An 18,582-nucleotide genomic window follows, 5' to 3' on the forward strand; every position below is an offset into this window, starting at 1 on the left:
GGTATAGAAAGAATATTCATCAACCTTGAGAAAGCTTTCGACTGGGTATCGTGGAAGCTCATTTGGCAAATCTTGAGATCACATCAGCTTCTAGAACAACATTAATGCTGTACCGGAATGTCACAACTAAAGTACGAGGTCCAGGTGGTACGAGCGATGAATTCAATGGAGAGATTGGAATAATAATTACAATTACATCACAGAATGCCAGTTTTAAGAAAATCACTGATTTTTTCCACATGGTGCTGGAATAATAAAAAAAACGTTCGCAGAGAAATAGTTACATGCACAACAGCCACAGAAAGAGATGTTTTACGTTACAAGTGAGATGTTTACGGAATTTCAAAATTAATGACAAAAATTTATCGCAAGGGGCTCTTGCATACAGTATTTTATTTCATACTGCACTGAATTAATTTATTATAAATAATTTTGACATGTTGTCATGCAAACCATCCATGTTTGACTCATGCATTGACTTTTTTAGTTTTGTTGTGAGTATGTTGCTAAGAAAGAAATAAGAAGTGTATACACGGAGTTATGTGGTAATAAAACATCAAAATTAATATTAAAAATTAAGTTCCCAGAAAGAAACCATAATTTAATGTCATCAATTGTGAAAAACATTTAAGCTCTTAGGCTATTTTCAATCTTGAAATTACCAGTGTTTCGCCCAAGTGTAGCAGTAGGCTCATCAGTTGGATTGCTACTCGTTTCCAAGACACTGGTGGCTACACCACTACAAGCCTCCTATGTGGGACACTGCAGTGACATTGCAGTAGGGGAAGCATGTGCCTCTACTTGTATAAATGCCTGCCTTTGACCTTTATACCAAAAATTAAGTTCCCAGAAGGAAATGCTGCAGCTAGTGATAATCCACAGTCTGTTTCCAGTCATTCGACTGGATCAGGCATGGAGTGAACGAAGTCCTCATCTAGCAGCGAGGATAGGAATTGTGCCAGTTGCCGAAGCCTGTTGCCCTCCTCTGGGGCAATGATTAATGACTGACAAGTGAAATGAAATGATATTGGAGAGTGTTGCTGGAATGAAATATGATGAAAAACCGGAGTACCTGGAGAAAAACCTGTCCACCTGTGCTTTGTCCAGCACAAATATCACATGGAGTGACTGGGATTTGAACCACGCGTCCCAGCGGTGAAAGGGCGGCGGGCTGCTGCCTGAGCCATGGAAGCTCTCCCAGAAGGAAACCATAATTTAATTTCATCAATTGTCAGAATTAAGAACATTTAAGGTCTTAAGCCCTTTTGAGCCATGAAATTAAATGTTAAGCTTAAATGATTTTATCATAATTAATGTATTTGAAGCAGTGAACACCCAGTAGGTTACCAGAGTCATAAATGTGATCATCCGGTCCTGGATTAATGAAGGTAATGCGAAATTTATGATATACTGTGAAATATACCATATTTCTCTGTTGAAAATGGATAAAATGGTCAATATGGACCATAATGAAACTCATAAGTTATGAATGGATTAACTTATAAATTAGTCAGCGTGGTGATGTTGACATTACTTGAGCTGGGTACGGAAGAATGAGTCGCAAGAAGACAGAGTACATGTTCTTCAACTTTGCGCAGCCAGGGCAAGCGGGCCCACACAACACTGTCTTCCGTGCTGGAGAACCACTGATGATGACTGACAAGTTCAAATATCTTGGATCAGTCATCACAACTGATGGTAATATCGATGCAGATGTCAAGCACCGCATCAATGTTGGTTGGATGAAATAGCTGTCTCTTACTAGTGTTCTGTGTGATAAGTGGATGCCAGTCAAATTAAAGGGCAAGGTGTACAAAACCCCTGTCTGGCCTGCCCTCATATACGGCTCCAAATGTTGGGCAAGGCAGAAAAAAAAGCGAATGCAGGTCACAGAGATGCGGATGTTGCGATGGTCGGCGAGAGTCGCTCTGCGTAACAAAGTGCGCAATGAACACGTGGGAGGATCCTTTAAAGTTGTGCCCATCAGCCATAAGATGGCAGAGAAACAGCTCTGCTGGTATGGTTACGTCAGAAGAAGAAATGAACACCACTTAGTACAGAAAGCTCTCGCCATCGAAGAGCCGAAGAAAGGAAGTGGGCGTCCTAAGGCAACATGGAAATAAACTGCTGAGGCTACTTCAAGGAAAAGTGAAAGGCCATTAGATCCGGTGCAAGAACGTCGGACATACCGTCTCCGAGTCAGACGAGCCCAGGAGTGCCCATTTTATGAGAACGTATACGGTGAGGAAAGAAGAAGAAGAAGAATGGGTGTAGAACGTCAGAGAAACAGTTCAAACAAGGTTAAGTTTGGTGTTCACTGTTTCATAATCTCGCCGACTATCCGTGTTTACATTTCTAATGAAACCGTCCAAAAAGTAATTACAGCATGGGTAAAGCATAATTTTCTGTACTCCTAAGAGTATCACATCACAGTTTGAAATAAAAGGTAGGGTTGTGTGTGTGTGTGCGTGCGTGTGTGCGTGCGTGTGCGTGTGTGTGTGTGTGCGTGTGTGTGTGTGTGCGTGCGTGTGTGCGTGCGTGCATGTGTGCGTGCGTGCATGCGTGCGTGCGTGTTTGTGTGTGTGTTTTTTTAAGTGGCTAGGTGGAACTTGCAGATTTATCTTTTCCCATTCATTTTCATGTTAGTGACAGCATTTCAGATAATTTGCTATTTACAGGGGCTGTTTTTTAAACCTCCAGTGGGTTATAAAAAAGAGACATATTTACATAACAAAAATTTTTTTATCACTGAAAGTTTTGTGGTTTCATACTTATTTTTCCGCATAATCTCCAAAATGATGTAGACATTTGTCATATCATGACTCCAGCTTTCCTATGCCCTCTACAAAAAAGTATGCTGCCAGTGAGGTAATGTTCATAAAGTCCACCAACGAGACACCTTTATCGTCCCAAGAAGAAGGATGTATCCACTGCTTAGACTGTTCTTTAGTTTCTGGAATTTCATACAGGACTCAGTTTTCATCACTAGTAACGATTGACTTTAAAAATTCTTCCCCCATCACTATGGTAACGCGTGAGAAACATTACGGCTGACGTCATTTGCTGAATTTTGTGATCGTCATTCAACATTGTTGGGACCCAACGTGAACAAAGTTTCCAGTATCCTAAGTGTTGAGTCACAATTGTATACAGAGAAGACCTTGAAATGTCTGGGATTGCTGTAGAAAGTTTACTGATCATAAACCTCCATTTGTGGTGGACAAACAAAGAACTTTACGAGGCTGTCGAGACGCACAGTACCTCACTTGCGGCAGACTTCTTTGCAGAGGGCATCGCAAAGCTGATGTCACAATACGAATGCCTAAATCATTTTGATGATTATGTGGAAAAATAAGTAGGAAACTACTAAATCTTTAGTGTGTGTGTGTTTTTTTTTTTTACAGCCCATTGAGGTTGGAAAAAAAACAGCCTTTGTACTTAAAATTTTTTAAAATCCTCATTGCTAAGTTTTGACCTCTTTGGGGGAAATACAGCTTTGCTTTACTGAAAAGGCGCCCTACAGGGACACTTAAAGGAATACCTGTGATTAATTTTAAGAACGTCATTCGTATAAATATAATGTCTTTGAAAGTACTGGAGAGCTAAGAAAACGCCAGATCTAGAACTGGTGAAGCCACTGGTTCTACTGTCGGTGAACTAAAACATTTATCTTTCTGTTTTCACATAATGTATATCAATTACTAGAATGTAATTATTACAATTTTTATTTTAAGAAGTAAATTACAAGTAACAATTTTATTTTAGAAAGGAACAATAACAAGTACAAGGGGGGGGGGGGGGGGGGATCAAATATACGAAGGTAATCCCAAAAATAAGGTCTATTTTTTTTATAAATACATAGACCTGTTTATTTCTACAATAGTCTACATAATTTTACAGCTTGAACATTTAGCTATTTTTCTACACAATCACCATTTCAGTCGATGCATTTTTGTAGACGCTGTGACAGTTTTTGTATACCTATGTCATACCAGCTCGCCGCCATGCTGTTCAGCAAGTTGTGAACGGCGCTTCGGGAAACCTCAGGAACCAAAGTGCAGAGATCATCCAGGGTGATTCACCAATCTTCATGCATGATTTGCTCAACCTTCACGACTGTCTCGATGGAAATTGACGGTCTCATGCTCCTTTGTTCGTTCGTCGTGAATTTTAGTCTGACCGACTGCAAACTCTCTACATCACTTACGAACAGTTTTGACATTCCATGCACGACTCATCATACACTTCCATCAATTGGCAAAGGATTTCAATTGGTTCAGTATCTTTTGAAAATGCATTTGTCCCCCCAGCGTATAGGCAGCTGTCTGATGCCCTCATTGTAAAAAGAACAGGGTTGTATCACCAGCCAGTTGTGCACGAAGTCTTTCACACTCGTCATTTTCAAATTGTTGCCCTCCTAGAGCTTATTTAAGCGGTCCGAACAAATGGAAATAGCAGGGCGATTGGTCCGGGCTGTAAGGAGGATGATCAAGTCCAGTGCATTTCCTGTCGCTTGGAGACAGTTAGAGCTCCAGTATTGTCGTGGAGGAGGATGACCTATCGGATCGGTTGGTCTCACCTTTTGGGGCGATATGCAACCCTCGCCTTGTTCAGCAGCTCGCAGTAGTAAACAGCACTGATTGCGCGTCGCTCATGCAAAAAATCAATCAACAAAATGACTCGCTGATTGGAAAAATGGTTGCAAGAACCTTGCCAGCTGACAGTTGAATCTTGGATTTCACTGGTGCTGCCTCCCCTTTCCTCCGCTACTCCTTACTGGCCATTTGGGATTTGGGAGTGTAGTGTTGGACCCATGTTTCGTTGGAGGTGATGATCCAACTCAAAAATGCTTCACCTTCCTCCGCAAACCTTGCTCTAAGCCTCTGACAGACTTTCAAACATCTCATCTTCAGATTTTCGGTCAAAAGGCGAGTTACTCATCTGGAACACACTTTACGGAACTGTAGGTCATTTGTGATGATTGCTTGACAGCTCCCATAACTGATTCCGACTTATTCTGCAATTTCTGATACTGTCGCTCATCGATTGTTGTCAATAATGTCTTTACCGCACAAATGTATTTATCTGTAATTCTGGTCCAAGGATGGCAATCATGTTGCTGATTTTCCACACATTCTCGTCCTTCCTTGAACGTTTTATGCCAGGCAAACACACGCATCCCTGACAATGTTTGATCACTGAACTGTGCAGTCAATCTCTGGCAGATTTCCACTGCTGTAACTCCTTCACGAGCAAGAAATTTTATAATTATGCGTTGCGCAGTGGAGGAGTGCACCTGTTGCTTCGACATCCTGAGGGTTACAAACTTCATATTTGGTCCGTATTGAAAATGTACATCAATTTAAGATTATTAAAATTTTATTAGTCAACCTTAGTTTAATAGGATGTAAGTCCTAACTTTGCAAATACCATTTGTATTGAATAGGTTGACTAATAAAATTTTAATAATCTTAAATTGATCCTGAGGGTTACTGACGAAATAGCGGGAAATACCTAACAGCACACTCTCCCCACTCCTAACGGTCCTGCCTAAGCATAACAGAAGCGTGGAGCCAGTCCTACCAACTGTTGATGTTCAGAAATAAAAACCCTGTTTATATTTGATCGATCCTTGTAAAAATTACTGAGAATGTAATCATTACTTCCAGACTCTGATTCTATCCACAATTGTTTACATGGTTATTTGCTGCTGTCCGTTTGTTTCCTACAATTAGATGGGAGTAAAGAACAGCTTTATCTGTCTTTGTGTAATTGTTGTGCTGTGCTCCATTTCAGATGATCATGATGATGGCAGGCAGCATAGTCCTCGCTGTCGTCGTCAACTACCTCTTCCTCATCCCGCTGCTCATTTTGGCTGCCGTCTTCCTCCTCATTCGACGAGTCTATCTCAAGACTTCCAGAAACACAAAACGCCTTGATGGCATAAGTAAGTTTTGTTTTATATCAAACTAGCTGATGTACCCTGCTTTTCAGAATTCTACACTCTATACAGAATTCTCATGAGTTGTGTACGCATTGTGAGTAAGATTGCATTAAATTGCATAGCTCTTGATGTTATACCAGAAACGCAACAGGGAGTGACCATACATCTTTTCTCATGTGAAGACTGTTATCTACTATCAGTCACAATCAAGTTGGGGAGTTTTCATTATGATGGTAGCCCCACTTGCCTACTGCCAGTCAGAATCGTGTTGGCCATTTTTCATTATAATGTCAGACGCTCATTCTCCACCTGCCTTGTTCCGTCCTTAGAAAAACTGTCTTTGAGGTTTTTCCCAACTGAAGTTAACAAAGGTCATTACAATGGCATCAGTAGGAAGGTCGCAATTAAAAGCAATGCTACCATATAAATACTTGATCAAATGAAAAACCGCACATTTTCTCACTTTTAATGAACAGTCCTACACTATTAAATGTTAAACAAATTAAATGTTAAACTGCACTGCCGATCTAACAGTCCAAAGTTCCAGAGCTTGAATTACCAGGCCGCAGACACCCGTGAACACTCCTCTCCCATTATTAGGTTAAGTGTGCACACTGCTCATTACAATCAGTGCCTCAGCATTAGGATCGAATAGCTGGAATACTATGATGAAACAGTGTGTTACGTACCATTAGTTATCAGAAAATTTATGAACCAGAGGAATGCAATGTTAAAGAAGAGAGTTATCTAACTCCCCAGCTACTTCCCACCAATATTCAAGCAAGAGGCAGCAGAAGACACAAAGTACATCACAACAAACAGTGGTCAATTTAATGGTACTGTTGGCCAATTTTATGGTGATTTCGATATTGTAGGTCTTCATATTTAGTTTTCTTCCGACTCTGTGATATTGGGGCATCAAATGTAAAGTGAGTCCTTCTTTCTTTTGAAGTCTCAGATCCCTTCCATATTTCCTCTCTGATTAGTGATATATAGAGGATGGTTGCCTAGTTGTAGTTCCTCCTTAAACGATATTCACCACCACCACTAGTCTTATCATAGTCGGTACAGGAAAACAGAATAAGACATAAATGATCGAAAATTGTATTCTCTATGACTTACGTTATGTAGTACATTTCGATTAGACCAATAACGTAGGTGATTATAAAAATAAAAATTTTAGATGCCTCCCGCTAAGCTACCATTTCAACAAGGGTGGATAACATTATTTATAGCATAGACAGCAGTTCCTTATTTCCCGACTTTACATACCGATTTTCATTAAATTCTCTTCACCCATTTTTTCTTGGCTTGGTGTTGATTTGGACTTAGCAAAAAAAATCCAAATTCATGAATATCTCTGTTATCATAGCTGGTACGTTAAAATGTATAAAACATAAATGATCAAAAATTTAATTCTATATAACTTCAGTTATGTAGTATTTATCAGTAGGACCACTACTAACATAAATATTTGAGAATTCAATTTTAGCATTTCCTCTAAACCACCATTTCACTCAGGGCAAATAAAATTATTTATGGTCTAGATTGTAATAACTTATTCTGCAGCTTTACATACCAATATTCATTAAATTCCCTCCAGCCATTTTCTAATGATGTGTGTACATACATACAGACAGACAGAAATTACGGAAAATTAAAAAGTGCATTTCCTGGTTACTGTGGACATGGCTAATACAGAAATACCATTCTTTTTTTAATTCTGAGCAATGTACAACAAAACTCTTATTTTATATATATATATAGATGGATCAGTGTTTGTAATGGTTGGCACAGAGTGTAGAGACCAACTCTAAACTGCTGCAGCCAGTGCCATAGACTTATTCAGAGGTAACAAGGCAATCAGTTTGGTGACAGTATGTTGTTATTATAGGGCTAAATACAAGGGTTGGTTTTTAAGTTTTAGCAAGTCATGTATTTATTGATACATAGCATACATACATGGTATTAAGTTTTGTAGTCCTTCAATATAGTCACCAAAGTTGCGTACAACATGTTTCCAATGATGCGGAAGCTGTTGGATCCCGTTGGCACTGCCCAGCCTCTTGATGGTCTGTAAAACGTCTTTAATTGTATGGAAGCGCTTCCTGCGAAGTGACGCCTTCATCTTAGTAATTAGATCAGACTCACAAGGACTTAAACCTGGACAGTATACTAGCCTCAGTGAAGAAACAATTCTGACACAACTTCTGCTGTGTGCCCTAGCACAGTCATGCGGAACAATGAAATGTCGCTGTTTCCTTCTCAGAGCTGGTCGCAGATTGTTTTGCAATAACGAAACAAAGTACGCTGCATTAACGGTCTGCTGTGGGGGAACACCAGTGTTTAAATATCTGGCTTCGAACAGTTCTCCGCTATTCGTAATCATTGTGGGACTTTGCCTAGCGCTGCGTGTGCCTTGCTGCCGCTAAGAGAATTGTGCACTGTTTTTCTTTTGAATAACTTGTATTTTACTTCTTCTAAGTTTTACAGTGTCTACGCCCGTTCATTTCCTTTTCATATTGCCTCTTCTACTGATCCTATGCATTGTTTTCCATTTCTTAATTGGCTGATGATGACCTGGACTAGGGTCGAAACTGGTACCATTTCTAATTATTATTAAATGAGAATGTAATTCACTACATTTCACATTCTTTGGTATTGAATAGGTGGAATCTCCTTATCAATTATTTCAATTTTAATTTTGACTGTCTTGCTCACAACTGCTTATCTTCACCTGGCTACTGTAAACGGACGTGGAGAGTGAAGGGCAAGGTCATGTGGTCTGAGGGACTGGGACACAGGTCAGCAACCGTTGATAAGAACGACAGAACCCAGCACTGTTGCACAGCTGTGCTGGAACAGGGTTGCCAACACTTTAAAACCAACCTATGTATGAGCCAGCCTTATCAATCCTTTGCCTCTGACAGGGAATGGCAGCGTTCCATGATTTCGATGTCCTGATATACTTTCTCAAAGTTGGGCAGTCTGTCGCTATAAGGGTAGCCTCATGGGAAGATTTTTCCCACCAGGAACTGCATCTGATTGGGTGCCTCCCTCGGAGTCTTTTCCTGTCAACCATTCCCTCCACCACAAGCTTCTCCACGGTGTCTGTTCTTCTGACGATATTTCCGAAATACAATCTATGAAAACACTTTTCTGCCTTGTCAATACTTCGCATTTTTAAAATATTACCTCCTGTGCATGTTTCGAGAGTTCAACTGCTCCCTTCCTCAGCGGTGCAAAACATCAGACAAAAATCCTTGGACTTGACACATTTGTACAACAAATGTGTAGGTGGATGGTCCACCTAGTCAATACTAAATATTAATTATTTATATTTATTTACATAAGTCTAGTACATGTTTCGAGAATCTTAATACATTCCCTTCATCAGCTAGTCAAATTAAAATTAAAATTCCTGTACACAAAAAGACCTAATTAATGGGGGGAGGGGCATTAAGAAATCCAAAACAATTTGACATTTTAAAAATCGAAGAGTGGATGCATGGAATTTAATTCCATCCAGTCGAATACGATAAAACACAATAGAATAAAGTCTGTATGAATTAAAATGTTGAGCACTATGTTCTTGTTATGGTGTTAGATCACTGTGTACTTGATGATCCGATAATTTCTTGTAAAATTCAATTGGAGTTAAGAGTTAATTTCAGTTTCCAGTGTATATGAACGGTCTTAGAACTTTACCAGTGTAAATAAGGATTTAAGGAAAGGAGAAGTTTTCAAAAACAGAGCAGACAGCCTTTAACATTTTAGTTTATAGTGACCAACTTAATAGGTCTTATTCATTTTGTGATTTTAAATTCTTTTAAAGTTTTTACTAAAGTTTGTTAGAACATTTACTGACAGTCATTTTCTTTCTTTCCCATTAAATATTCCTTTGACACTTGGGTCACTTTTACCCACCACTCTTCATTTACGAGACGAGATTGATTGTATGTTGCAGCCAAGAGTCCAGTGTTCACACATTTGCACGCTACTCTCCAGGGACTCACAACAATCCGAGCTTATGGAGCCCAGGGCATCTTAAGAGATGAATTTGACAAACATCAGGTAAATATGTGAGTGATTAGCGTTATGATGTTACTGTGTTTACCTGAATATAAGGCAAGCTCTTTTTCCTGAATTCTCAAATTTAAAATCTGGGGTTGTCTTAAAATTGCAGATTAGGAAATACTGTTACATCTGGTTGAGGTAAGTTTATTTACACAGCATTGTATAAAGTTGTATGCAGAGGAAAAGGTCACGACGATGAACCCAACTAGGAGGACCTACCGGCTTCTCGTCTACAGGAAGATAGGAAGACCATGGCTAACAGAAGTGAAGAAAGGACATACAGGAACTAAGAGTAACTGAAAATAACATCAGTAACTGAGCACCTCTCAGAAGAATAATCAAACAAAAGAGGTTTCAGAACAGACTACCTTGTAAGTAAACAGGTGCCCTCCACACAAAGGAAAGAAGGAAAAGACATAGCCAGAGAATGCACGAGTAATGGGCAAACATCAAGTCCGTATCTAAATGGAAGAATTGAAGATGTGCTCCTCAGGTGGCCCATGAATAATAATAATAATAATAATAATAATAATAATAATAATAATAATAATAATAATAATAATAATAATAATAATAATAATCTGTCTACATATATTTACATACTACCTGTGCTACAGGATTCTCAGAAAGACTGTTTTTGCGGCTTTCCTAACTGAAGTCATCTTAGGTCATTACAAAAACGTCAGTAGGAATGTAGCAATTAAAATCAATGTTATCATATAAAATACTTGATAAAATAAAAACCGCACATTTTCTCACTTTTAATGAACAGTACTACGGTGCCGATCTAACACTCCAAAGTTCCAGAGCTGGAATGACCAGGCCGCAGACAGCTGTGAACACTCCTCTGACATTATTCCCTTAAATATGCACATTGCCCATTCCAATCAGTGCCTCAGAGTAGGGATTGAATAGCTCAAATGCTATGGTGAACCAGTGTGTTATGTACCAGTAGTATCAGAAAATTTATGAATCAGAGGAATGGGATGCTAAAGAAGAGAGAAATCTAACTCCCCAGCTACTTCCCGCCAATATTCAGGCATGCTGTTACACTCAGTACGACCGGGCGAGTTGGCCGTGTTGTTAGGGGCGCGCAGCTGTGAGCTTGCATCCGGAAGATAGTGGATTTTAACCCCAATGTCGGCAGCCCTGAAGATGGTATTCCTTGGTTTCCCATTTTCACACCAGGGAAATGCTGGGGCTGTACCTTAATTAAGGCCAAGGCTGCTTCCTTCACACTCCTAGCCCTTTCCTATCCCATCGTTGCCATAAGACCTATGTATCGGTGCGACATAAAGCAAATTTTTTAAAAATACTCAGTATGCAACAGTAATCCTATCTATTGGAAATTAGTAGCAACAGAAGACACAAAGCACATCACAACAAACAATGGTCAATGTAATGTTATTGTTGATCAATGTTATGCACATTCTATATTGTAGGCCTTCACATTTAGTTTTCTTTTGACTCTGTGATATTAGGGCGTCTTATAAAATTATTTATAGCATAGACTGTGGTTCCTTATTCTTCGACTTTACGTTGTGATTTTCATTAAATTGTGTTTACCCATTTTCTCGTTACTCGGCGCTGATATGGACTTAGTAATAAAAATCCAAATTGATGAATATCTCTGTGATCACAGTCGGTACAGTAACAATGTATAAAACATAAGTACTATATCACTTCAGTTATGTAGTATTTATTGATAGGACCGCTAATAACATAAATATTTGTGAATTAAATTTTAGGCCTTCCCCTAAACTACCATTTCACTCAGAGCGAATAAACTTATTTATGACCTACATTATAGCGACTTTGATAGGACCGCTAATAACATAAATATTTGTGAATTAAATTTTAGGCTTTCCCCTAAACTACCATTTCACTCAGCATGAATAAAATTATTTATGGCCTAGATTGTAGGGTCTTATTCTCTGACATACCAGTTTCCATTAAATTCTCTTCAGCCATGATGCATGTACAGATAGACATGACGGAAAATTAAAAAGTGCATTTCCTTTTTGCTGTGGACACGACCGATAGAGAAATACCATTCTTTTTAAATGCTGAGCAATTTACAGACAAAACTCTTATTTTATATAGGCCTATATAGATTTAGTGCAACTACATTACTATAGTTTTTCATTTCGACTGTTGTCTTAAAACTAGGACACACCTGGTAGTGCAGTTATTTTATCAGTTAGTATCTTGCTTTATTGTCGTGAAATCTTTATGTAGTGTTCAGTATCTCGTTCCTCTGATATATTTTTATTCACAGAATATACTGTTTTATTTATGATGATATTTCCATATTATATCATATTTCTGTTAAGAAGATAAAAATGGCTGAAGGAGGGAGATAATTAGGCTTTTAATGGAGGACAGGAATGAAGGTAGGTCTCCGTCAATCAGTGTACAGGATACGGTGAGTAGACTAGAAAGAGGGGGGGGGGGGGAAGGAGAGAAGTTGTGGAACACAGATGGGCTAATATTTTCAGGGGAAGGAAAAGTGAGGGCTAAGGGAGTGTGTTTAGGACAGCTATCAGTGAAGAATTGAGAGAAATCACTGCTGATAGAAGAGCAGAGGGAAGAAGGGAAACAAAGAAGTGTTCCAGTAGAGGGGTGAGGCCAGAGGAAAGGGAAACATAGAGTAGAGGATAGGAAACAGGGCCATGAGAGGGACAGAAGGGAGGAGGAAGTACCAGGAGAGGAGGTGAGGGTGAGGTTGAGACTCTGGTCATGAGCAACTCTGTTGTCAGGCATGTGGGAAAAGTGGAGAACCAGGATAGAGTGTGTGTGTTTTTTTTTTTTTTTTTTAAATACAGTTGGCTTAACGTCGCACTGACACTGATAGGTATTATGGCGACAAAGGCATAGAAAAAGCCTATGAGTGAGAAATAAGTGGCTGTGGCTTTATATGAGGTACAGCCACAGCATTTGCTTGGTGTGAAAAATGGGAAACCATGGAAAACTATCTTCAGGGCTGCTGACAGTGGGGCTCGAACCCACTATCTCACAGATGCAAGCTCACAGCTGCGCGCCCCTAACCGCATGACCAACTTGCACAGTTAGGGTAGAGTGTTATCCTGGAATTAGGTTAAGGCAGTAGAAGGTGGTAATTTTCCATTTTGGTGTCAATGACATTAGGCAAGCAAAAATGGGTACATAGTTGGGATGTGTGGGATCTGACAGTGTAGGAGAAGTTTAAGCGAGTGGAGATACTCTGCAGAAGGGATACTGACTGGAGGATGATCAGGGATTTAAATGGGATTATAGACCCCCTCCCTTACTGTATTATTCTGAGATCCAGACTGTTCTGCTATACAGTAGAACATCGATTATACGTTCCTGGAAACTACATTTTCCTGTATTATTCATTCAAATTGTGTGGTGCTGGGACCATCCTAATTAAATCACGTTGTAAAAATTCCGCATTTTCCGTTCCTCGAAGAAATTATTTCCCGGATCAACCATCCAGAAATTTCAGTCCCATCAACGCTAAATCCCTGATCATGCATTTTTTAAGAAACTGTATCTCACAAAAGGATGACTACGGCATACTTACGGATCTTGGCATTAATGTCCAGTCATTGCGCTAATCTGAGAAAGTACTGTACTGGAAAAGCGATCGGTGGTGAACTTGCATAAGGGACCATCTTAGCATTGCATTCTGGTGGTATTGCTTAGAGAATCTTGGGAAATCATAAAGCAGAGAGTGTCCACAATTTGAAGAAGACAGAGCGCATTTCGACAGCTCTACATGAAAACGGTACGAGTTTCATCAAATGTTCGTACTTGCAAAACGTGTAGGCCTACATTATGTCGAGGGTTAGATGATTGTTTTTATTTTTTACTATTTTTGAGAGTTTTCGAGGTTTTCGGCATTTCCCTCAGGTCACTGAATAGTCACTGGGCTTTCAGACAGGAATCGAAACTGCTCCTTCTTAAGTACCAGTAACATAAATTTAGTATTTTAATATTATCGTGTATGATTATGTTATTGAGACCAAAACAGATGTTGCATAAAGCCATGGGTGGTTTTGGGATTGCCTATTTCTGTTTTCGTCCTAATATAAGACTGGGAAGTTCACGTTTTTGTGTTAAAATATTTTAAACACCACAGCCGTTTCATTTGCGCACGTTACATTTAAAAACTTTGTATAATTTTGCACTCATACGGACTTGTACAGCGAGCGCACTTTCCAGCTGAGCTCAAGGTCGTGAATAATCAAAATTTTGGAAGTGTTAATGATATTTTTTTTCTCTTTCCAATTTGATTGTGATTAGTGACAGGCAGAATTGAATATAATGTATTTGAGAACTTGAGGATCCATAGTTATATTCGAAACCATATTCTCGAGTTCAACATAACCTTTAAAAGTCTACGTAGGCCTAATTTACGCGGTACAGGATTTCCATAAACTGACTACGAACAGTATACTGGTGACCAAATTACAGGGGAAGATAAAGAAAGAAAAAAAGGATTTTGCCACCATATTGGACGCTTTTGTATCTAATGTGCTTTATTTTATTAGATCAGAGAATTAAAAAATACTTGTGATCGATTGTTGTTTGGCTTGGCGTTATGGGTATTAGATTTTCCAAAGAGTTTTTCGAAGTTTTCAGAGGAAACTGACGAAGTTTCCCCAGTAAAACTGAATGTAAAGTTTTGAGATTTTTAAATTTCGCACAGTAATTAATGTTTGAAGCCGGCCCCGCGGTCTAACTTGCCTGCCTCTCACCCGGAGGGCCCCGGGTTCGATTACCGGCCAGGTCAGGCATTTTTACCTGGATATGAGGGCTGGTTCCAGGCTCACTCATTCTACGATTACCTTTAATTGAGGTGCTATTTAATGGTGAGATAGCGACCCCTGTCTAGAGAGACAGGAATAATGGCCAAGAGGATTCGTTACACTGACCATGCATCACCTCGTAATCTGCACACCTTCGGAACAAGGGCGGTCGCTTGGTAGGCGGAAGGCCCATTGAGGCTATAGTTTAGTTTGGTTTGGTTTGGTTTAGGGGTGTCTGTAAGATTATAAGTATACATATTTCATTTTGGATTTGTTTCTATCCGACTCTAGCGTTAGCATTAGTGTTAGTGTCTGGCGATAGTTGTGCGCTCTAGTGATAGATTCCTTACACATGACTAGTAATCGAGTTCACAAACAGATGTCATCAGAGTCCACACCCAGCACAAGTGGCTGCCACGAAGTGATGTTTTACAACAAACTCGAAGACAATATGCTGAAATAGGCTCATTTAAAATGAGCAGAAGAAAGCGTAGACAATGTCCAATGCATATTAGCATTTAAGGTTAGCCGTGCCGTACAGACACGTAATTTAAAATATACTGCTTCTCGAGTAGAGTCTGATCCTGAGCAACACCTTGTCAATGTAAGTGAATACTTAGCAAGTGTCTTCAAAGTAGGGGGGGTCATTGTAGATTCAGAGTTGACTTGTATTCAGGTAAATATGGTACTTTACCTTTTGTTGAAAGACAACTTCATTGTCTGCTTGGTGATAATCATGGCCCTATCTCCGTTGTGGCTCATCAAGTGTTTTCCCCTCTTCACAGGATCTGCACACTTCATCGACGTTCATGTCCATCTCAGCAGGATCAGCATTTGGATTCTCTCTCGATGTTCTGACCTGGATGTTCATCACCTGTGTCACGTTCAGTTTCCTCTTTCTGGAAGGTAAGACAGAGCTGCCAGTGTGTGAGAGTTTTTTGTTTAGGATTTCATGCTTACGAAACCACTATTACTGGTTTTTAAGGTAATATTGATGGCTAGAAATTCCTTCTGCAGTTATAAAAAGGCTTTAACACGTTCCTTGCGGTTCAGGTCACCCTGTGTTTGGATTGTTGTCTAACCTATATTTTTACGTGGGAATCGCTTGCGCAGTTATGGTGAATGAAGCCTACAATGTTGCTGCCTTCAGATGCAGATTGTTGTTTAATACGAGGAGTACCACCCTTCTGATATCTCGTGTAATCTATTGGTTTCTACATTGCTCTCAGGTAAGCGAATATAACTTTTCAGGTTTTTATTTATTGTTGTAATTATTGATATGTTTATTATCTTCTGTGGATAATATTTACAAGCAAGTTCACATCTTTTCTTTTAGGCAGAAGCCTTCACATTCTGACACACCAGTGGCACGGAAAAGAAAGAGGTTTATGACGGCACTTGATCCCGGACGAACTGCTCATTATTTGGAACAAAGTGATGACAGTGACGGTGATTTTTCTTCAGTATCTGAATGATGACCCTACGTACAGCCTTGTCTTTTGTGATATTATTTTGTTACTAAGCATAATGTGAAAATAATTAATAGAGGCCTACCGTATTCCCATGAAAACAGATCAATGAATGAGAAACTAACATTTAATTCTGGGGTCATTTCTGATTCAAGCACTTGTTGAATCGGAAAACTGTCACAGAGGAAGATACATTGGAATGTCTCCTCAACAATAATGCACACAACAAGTGCTCCAGCATTGTTTTGGATTTCATAGTAGGGACTAACCAGCTTCAGGTCGCTGGTGGTCCGACACGACGTAAAACTAAGTCATCAAAATTCACTGCCACAGGGAACACGTTAAATTCCCATGATATTAGTTTGAAATTAACGATAAGTTATACACAGTGCTGGCCTGTGTATTGGAGATCTGGATGTTGATAGCTTCACTCCTAAATACAGCTTCATTAAATACTGCTATGCCTTGCACCATTCAGTCTGCAAGCCTCTGTGAATTAACTAAGCATATCCACAATCCCCCTACGAGGCAAGTACCAACATTTTTTTTTCAAAGAAACACAACATTATTTTGAAAACATTTTGCTTTCTTTGGATGCTACACATCTTAAACTACTTCTCCACATCATCACTACCATTATTGAGGCACTTGTCATAATGTCTGTATACATTGTCAGAGAACACTGCCACCTGTGATGAGATCAACACTGTCACCAAGGACTTCTTCAGGTGAAGGAAAAGATGGGAATCACTTGGTACCAAATCTGGACCCCAGCGGGGGTGCTGCCACTGTTCCCAACTAAATATCTGATGAGCTCCTGAGTTTGATTGGCTGTGCGCACTCTGGCATTGTCATGAAGCACATCGATTCCACAAGAAAACATTTCAGGCCTTTTGTTCTGAATCGCATGCCGCAGGTACACTAGCCTCTTTGTTGAATGTTGCATTCTGAGGTAAGAATTCAATGAGCAAATCACGTTGTCTGTTCCAGAAAACTGTGCGCGTGATCTTCTACATGCAAATTATCTGTTTGAATTTCTTCTTCACTGGTGATGTTGAATGCCTCCACTCCCAGGACCGCTGCTTTGATTCAGGAGTGATATGGGTTGTGGATCCATGTCTCCAGTAACAGTGTGGTTTAATACATTGTCTTCCTCGGCATATTGTATGAGAAAAGCCAATGCACTGCCCATTTGTTTGGTCTTGAGTTCTTCAGTGAGGTATTTTGACACCCATTGTCCATAAAATTTTCTAAATCCTGTGTGATCTTTCACAAAGGGTAGAGAACGGACTTGAATATCAAGGGAGAAGAAGAGAGAGGGATAAATTTGTGTACCGTCTTTTCTCAAGAACTTTTGCTTCAACCACGCACACCAAATCAAGTGTGATAACAGACAGGCAGCCGCTCCACGGGACTTCCTCTCCATTCCATCTGTCAGTGCACTTTCACCATACATCTCACATGTTTGGCGATGAACGTCATCTGGTTTAATGTTTCATGAATTCAAGAAACTAATCACAGACTGTTTCTTACAGTTGATCTGTTGTCTTGAACATTTTAACCCCTCAATCGTGACATTGCAATACCCCGGGCTGCGCCCACAATGTGCTTAATTTCTAACCTACTCCCAATGCTGAGTGCGGTGTTGTATGAATTTTGCTATAATTTCCAAATGAGCAGCCAAAAAATTATCAAAAAATTTGTAATAACAGTAACACATTACATAATATTAAAAACTCATTGTAAATGTATGCTGAACTCGATATCCCTGGACAGCTGCACGTCAGTACTGGGACTTGGTGTTATACAGGGTCTTTCACTCAAAGTGGGGCCGGCCAGCGTAGCTGAAGGTTGTCGTATTCTAGGAAATGGACAGGTTGGGCGCTGGGGCTCAAATATCAGATTGACCTTAATATAAAACACTTTCTGACACCATAAAATTCTTACTCTAATTAATTTAAACAGATCAAGTATACCCTTTTCAATAATACTACAGCACAGCTGTAATTATTCTTCTCTCTACATTACTTTTAAATAATCAGTTTATCAGTATCTGTCTTTGGAAAATACACACACTCCTACATTTCACTATACAACACTTATAAATTCCCTTCAGTCTTTAAAATATCTTAACTAGTTGATAATTATCTCAGGTTTTAAAGCTTCTCTCTTCTTGCTTCTTTCTTGAATCCTTGCTGTAGTGTTCCTCTGAATCTTCCCTGACGTTTTCAGGACTCAAACACAGAACTCTTAGGTGAACATGAACTGAAGCTACAGTCTCCTTCAAACACTCAGTGAG

General features: G+C 39.5%; 1 protein-coding gene across 1 annotated transcript in view; it reads left to right on the forward strand.

Moving 5' to 3' along the window:
• The window catches only part of LOC136858052 (probable multidrug resistance-associated protein lethal(2)03659), a 327,592-nt gene that overhangs the window by 212,442 nt on the left and 96,568 nt on the right, over positions 1-18,582 (forward strand). Inside the window, exons 16-18 of the mRNA XM_068229848.1 lie at positions 5,797-5,947; positions 9,912-10,018; positions 15,600-15,720. Of these exons, the coding sequence (XP_068085949.1) occupies positions 5,797-5,947; positions 9,912-10,018; positions 15,600-15,720 (379 nt within the window). The remainder of the gene's footprint in view (positions 1-5,796; positions 5,948-9,911; positions 10,019-15,599; positions 15,721-18,582) is intronic.

This window comes from Anabrus simplex, chromosome 1, assembly GCF_040414725.1.
Source record: "Anabrus simplex isolate iqAnaSimp1 chromosome 1, ASM4041472v1, whole genome shotgun sequence".
NCBI lineage: Eukaryota > Metazoa > Arthropoda > Insecta > Orthoptera > Tettigoniidae > Anabrus > Anabrus simplex.